General features: G+C 48.2%; 1 protein-coding gene across 3 annotated transcripts in view; it reads left to right on the forward strand.

Annotated features, from left to right (window-relative positions):
- The window catches only part of LOC111152937 (nuclear transport factor 2), a 16,025-nt gene extending 11,744 nt beyond the window's left edge, over positions 1-4,281 (forward strand). For all 3 annotated transcript variants that reach the window (XM_022511682.1, XM_022511681.1, XM_022511683.1), the window contains 3 exons: positions 878-949; positions 1,034-1,132; positions 3,786-4,281. In XM_022511682.1, the coding sequence (XP_022367390.1) occupies positions 878-949; positions 1,034-1,132; positions 3,786-3,899 (285 nt within the window). In that variant the 3' untranslated portion in view covers positions 3,900-4,281. The remainder of the gene's footprint in view (positions 1-877; positions 950-1,033; positions 1,133-3,785) is intronic.
- Positions 4,282-4,747: the final 466 nt, after the last annotated feature.

Raw genomic sequence — 4,747 nt, forward strand, 5'->3', positions numbered from 1 at the left:
TATATATATATATATATATATATATATATATATATATATATATATAAAAATAGGAGTGCCTAGGTGGCTCGGTTTTTAAGAGTCTGTCTTCGACTCAGATCATGATCCCAGGGTCCTGGATTCGAGCCCCACATTGGGCTCCCTCCTCAGCGGGAAGCCTGCTTTTCCTTCTCCCACTCCCCCTGCTTGTGTTCCTCTCTTGCTGTGTCTCTCTGACAAAAAAATAAAATCTTTAAAAAAAAATTTATATAAAATCAGGAAACAGACTCAGAAAAATAAGTGGCTTGCCAAATGTTATAGCTGGTAAGTGGCAGAGGCACTTTTGAGTTCTGCCCCTGAAAGCTGTGGCAGGGGAGATCTGGAGGGAAGGGGAGAAAGCTAATGGATTGCATGTTGATGGAAGGGAGGGTCCCAGGCTAGGCCTTGGGAGGCCTTGTCAGCTTCCGTCCTTCCCTGATCCTATGGATGTCCCCATGGGAATGGCCTCAGTAGAACTTAGCCTAAGCTCTAGAGATGGTGATGAATATAGGTTGTTTCCTTATTTCTTGTGGGCTTTACTAGGACTGGTGCTGACTGACCACACAGCAGGATGACTTTGGGCTGAGCCTTGGCTCTGTATAGCCAGCCTGGGGCTCAGGCATATCAGAGGCCATATAACTTCTTGAATAAAAACTGGTAACGAGCTTACTAAATACATTTATATTTTCTTAGTGTTTCAGAGCCTGGGCTCTGGGAAGATAGGGAATAATTAAAGAGATTGTTAATAGTGTAAAGTATGGAAGCTACTTTCAGTTCTTTTCTCCACCAATAAGGAAACTGAAGCTTGGACTCATTTTTTCCCAAACAAGGCCCTAACCCCATGTTTTCTGGGTTTCAGATTGACGCATCATGCCTTACGTGGGAAGGACAGCAGTTCCAGGGGAAAGCTGCTATTGTGGAGAAGCTGTCTGTAAGTAAGGGCCAGGGCCGTGCTATAAGCGGCTACTTCCCTGCCCTGCTGGCTGCAGCGCGCTGCGCACTCTTTCTTTTGCAGAGCCTTCCGTTCCAGAAAATCCAGCACAGCATCACGGCACAGGACCATCAGCCCACGCCAGATAGCTGCATCATCAGCATGGTTGTGGGCCAGCTCAAGGCAAGTAGTGCTGCCTCATAATACTGGTGGTAGGGAGGAGTGGGCGGCAGAGAAGAGCCCTGCACCCCAGCCTTCTCTGTGGTGTGACCTGCTTCTCAAGGGACACCCAGAGCATCTAGAGCTGTATAATTCAGTACAATAACAACCTCTAGTCACATTATTAAATTACATTTTAATTTTAATGATAGTTGTTTTTCAAGATTTTTATTTATTCATTTGAGAGAGATACAGAGACAGAGAGAGAGGAGAGCATAAGCAGGGAGAAAGGCAGAGGGAGAGGGAGAAGCAAACTCCCCACCGAGCAGGGAGGCCTGTGTGGGGCTTGATCTGAGGACTCTGGGATCATGACCTGAGCCAAAGGCAGATGCTTAATCATCTGAGCCACCCAGGTGCCCCTTAATGTTAGTTTTATTTCTTATTTTTTTTAAGATTTTATTTATTTATTTGACAGAGATCACAAGTTAGCAGAGAGGCGGGGGGGGGGGGGGGAAGCAGGCTCCCCACTGAGCAGAGAGCCCGATGTGGGGCTTGATCCCAGAACCCTGGGATCATGGCCTGAGTCGAAGGCAGAGGCTTTAACCCACTGAGCCACCCAGGTGCCCCTATATGTTAGTTTTAAAATTATATTAATTAAAATGAAATAAAGTTACAATGGAGTTTCTCAGTTGAACTAGCTATGTTTTAAGTGCTCATAGCCCTTATGGCGGCCTATTGGACAGTGCAGATATAATTCTTTTTTTAAGATTTTATTTATTTATTTGAGAGAGAGAGTGAGAGTATGAGAGGGGAGGAGGTCAGAGGGAGAAGCAGACTCCCCATGGAGCTGGGAGCCCGATGTGGGACTCGATCCTGGGACTCCGGGATCGTGACTTGAGCCGAAGGCAGTCACTTAACCAACTGAGCCACCCAGGTGCCCCCAGTTTGTTTGTTTTTTTAAGATTTACTTATTTGAGAGAATGTGCTCGAGTGGGGGGAGGGGTAGAGGAAGGGAGAGAGAGAGAGAAAGTGGGAAGATACTGAGAACACTCCCCACTGAGTGCAAAACCTGACACGGAGCTTGATCTTACGACTCTCACGACCCATGAGATCACTACCTGAGCAGAAATCATGAGTCAGGTGCTTAACCAGCTGAGCCACCTAGGTTCCCAGACTGTTTGTGTTGTTACAGAAAGTACTGTTGGAGAGTATTGGTCTAGAGCCTTTTTGGAAAAGGGACAAGAGATATAGGAGCAGGGTGGAGCTGTGGTGTCAAGCTGTCGGGCTTCTGTACTGCCCTGAAATGTAGGTAGGCTTTCTGCTGGCAGCTGGCCCTTCAGGGGCCAGCTAGCTGGGTGCTGAGTCGCAGTCACTGTCTTGAGTCCATGCTCCCACTCCCTGAGCTGGCCGCTGGCTCCTCCACCTGCTGAGCAAAGCAGATTCCCAGAACTCCTGCTCCTCTTTGCACTCTTCCTCCCTTCTTCTCAAGACCTGTCCTCTTCAAAGCCTTAAGCTCCTCTGTCCCCCAAGAACTCTCCCAGGAACTCCTACTATTATGCTCCAGCAGACTGAAGCCAGATTCTGAGTTTCCAAAAAAGCCTCTCCTCCTTCCCAAAGCAGGACAAATTGGTTCCCCCTTGACCAGGTCTCAGTCTCCTGGACCTGTGTCACCATGGGGCTCTGAAGGCCTGTATGCCTTCTCCCTATGCTAGGTGGGGCCTTCTGAGTTGAATACAAGGACAGAGAGAGGAGGCCTCTAGGCCTCTGCCGTGGACCCAGTGGGACCTGCCTTCTGGCCTGGACTTTCCTGTCAGTTTTTACTGCCTGCCCAACGTGCCCTGTCCAGAGTTTGTGCTCAAATAGGCCCTTTTGAGTGAAATAGTCTCTCCGGGGGACTCAGTGCCCACTTTCTAAGCTAGGGTCAGTAATTGTTGCCCATTCCTACCTGGCTTCAGGTTAATTCTGGTGTTTTTGTCCAACTCAGAATCCCCAAAAGACTGATTTGCCTTCTTGCTCATGATAACTCTTAGAAAACCCAACAATGTTAGATACTGAGCTGGGTAAGTGGGCTCCTACCCTAACTAGGCTTCATCCCGGTCATCTGCAGTTTGGCTGAAGGTGTTTTGCCTTTCTTTTCTCGTTGCAAATGTTATATATGACGTGACAGGAAACATTGCCTGGTGGCATTGCTTCATTTTTGCCCTGTAGAGGTGTGATTATAGTGTGAACTCACTTTTGAGCCTTTTCTCAGTCACCTGGTCACAGTCAGTAGTGGGCATAGTTTCTCCTAATTGGACTACCTGGCATGGTAATCAGACAGACACTAAGATTGCTTGGTTTTTAGGTACTGTAAGGTCTGTGGTGAGCAGTGCAGGAGTCTCTCAAGTTGATCACTGTGCCTAGACATAGGAGCTCTGAGCTTTGTTGCAGTAGCTCACTGGTGACTTACTGGGTGGTTCAGGTGCGTGCAGCAGCGTGAACTGCCATCTGTGCCCCCTGTGTGCCCAGTATATTATATCAGTTCATGTTCACAAGTATCCCGTGGCTATACTGGAAGTTAAGTCCAAGACACTAGGGTCTGATCCCAAAGTCGGCATTGTTTGTCCTGTTCCCCTACCCCTGAACCACCTTCCTGTTCTTAGGCTCACTAACTGAAGCATTTTCTTTCTCCTCACAGGCTGATGAAGACCCCATCATGGGGTTCCACCAGATGTTCCTCTTAAAGAACATCAACGATGCTTGGGTTTGCACCAATGACATGTTCAGGCTTGCCCTGCACAACTTCGGCTGACCTCCTCCCAGCCAGGCACTCATGCTGTTTCCTCCTCCCTCCTCTTCCTGATACTATTCACACTCCTCCAGATGCTCCAAATATCATACACAAACGAGCAGGGCCGCGGTGGGAGCGGGTGCAGTGCGCGGCTGCTACCGAGGTATTGTGCATGATGTTTGGATGCTAGACAGGAGAAGTTTGTGTTGTACCAGCGCATGCCTTGGAAAGACTTAAGTAATGCAAAAGGTTGTCTTTTTTTTTTTTTTTTTTAATCTACTGACAAGTTGCTCTAGTAACCCAAAGAAGTGAAGGAGAAAGCAGCTGCCTCACCGCCCGATATTGATTTGTTCGGATGTTTCAATGCCTCATGATACAATAAAACCACAAAATTTTCTTAACAGTTTAAATTGTTTTAATTAGTTTAATAGTTGGCTGGGCATCAGTAATCACCTTGCCCCTTTGGCTCTCTCATGTCTCACCTTCCCACCTTCCCACCTTCCCCCCAACTCAGCAATACCTGTGGCAAAGAGAAAACTGCTGAAGCGGCATTCCCAGCTAGCTTCTCTCAGAAGCCCTGTAGGGCAAAATATTCCCCACCTCAGCCCCACTGGCTTGGAAAACCGAGCTGCAGACAGCTCAGGTCCAGCCCGAAGCTTCCTCTGCCCCGGAGCCTCTGCAGTCAGTTCTGACGACTCCTACATTGTGTAGGATCGGGCCTCTGGTAATAGAAATGATCTAGAATCCCCCTGAAAGTGACTCATCAGGTTTAGGTGCTCTGGACTGAGGCCTCAGCAAAACTACCCTATGGTTTTGAGGGAGAGGGTCCTGTTTGATCCCCCGGAATGACCCCCCGGAATGGTCAGGAT

The sequence above is a fragment of the Enhydra lutris genome, unplaced genomic scaffold (assembly GCF_002288905.1).
Source record: "Enhydra lutris kenyoni isolate GAN:26980312 unplaced genomic scaffold, ASM228890v2 scaffoldscaffold30, whole genome shotgun sequence".
NCBI classification, from domain to species: domain Eukaryota; kingdom Metazoa; phylum Chordata; class Mammalia; order Carnivora; family Mustelidae; genus Enhydra; species Enhydra lutris.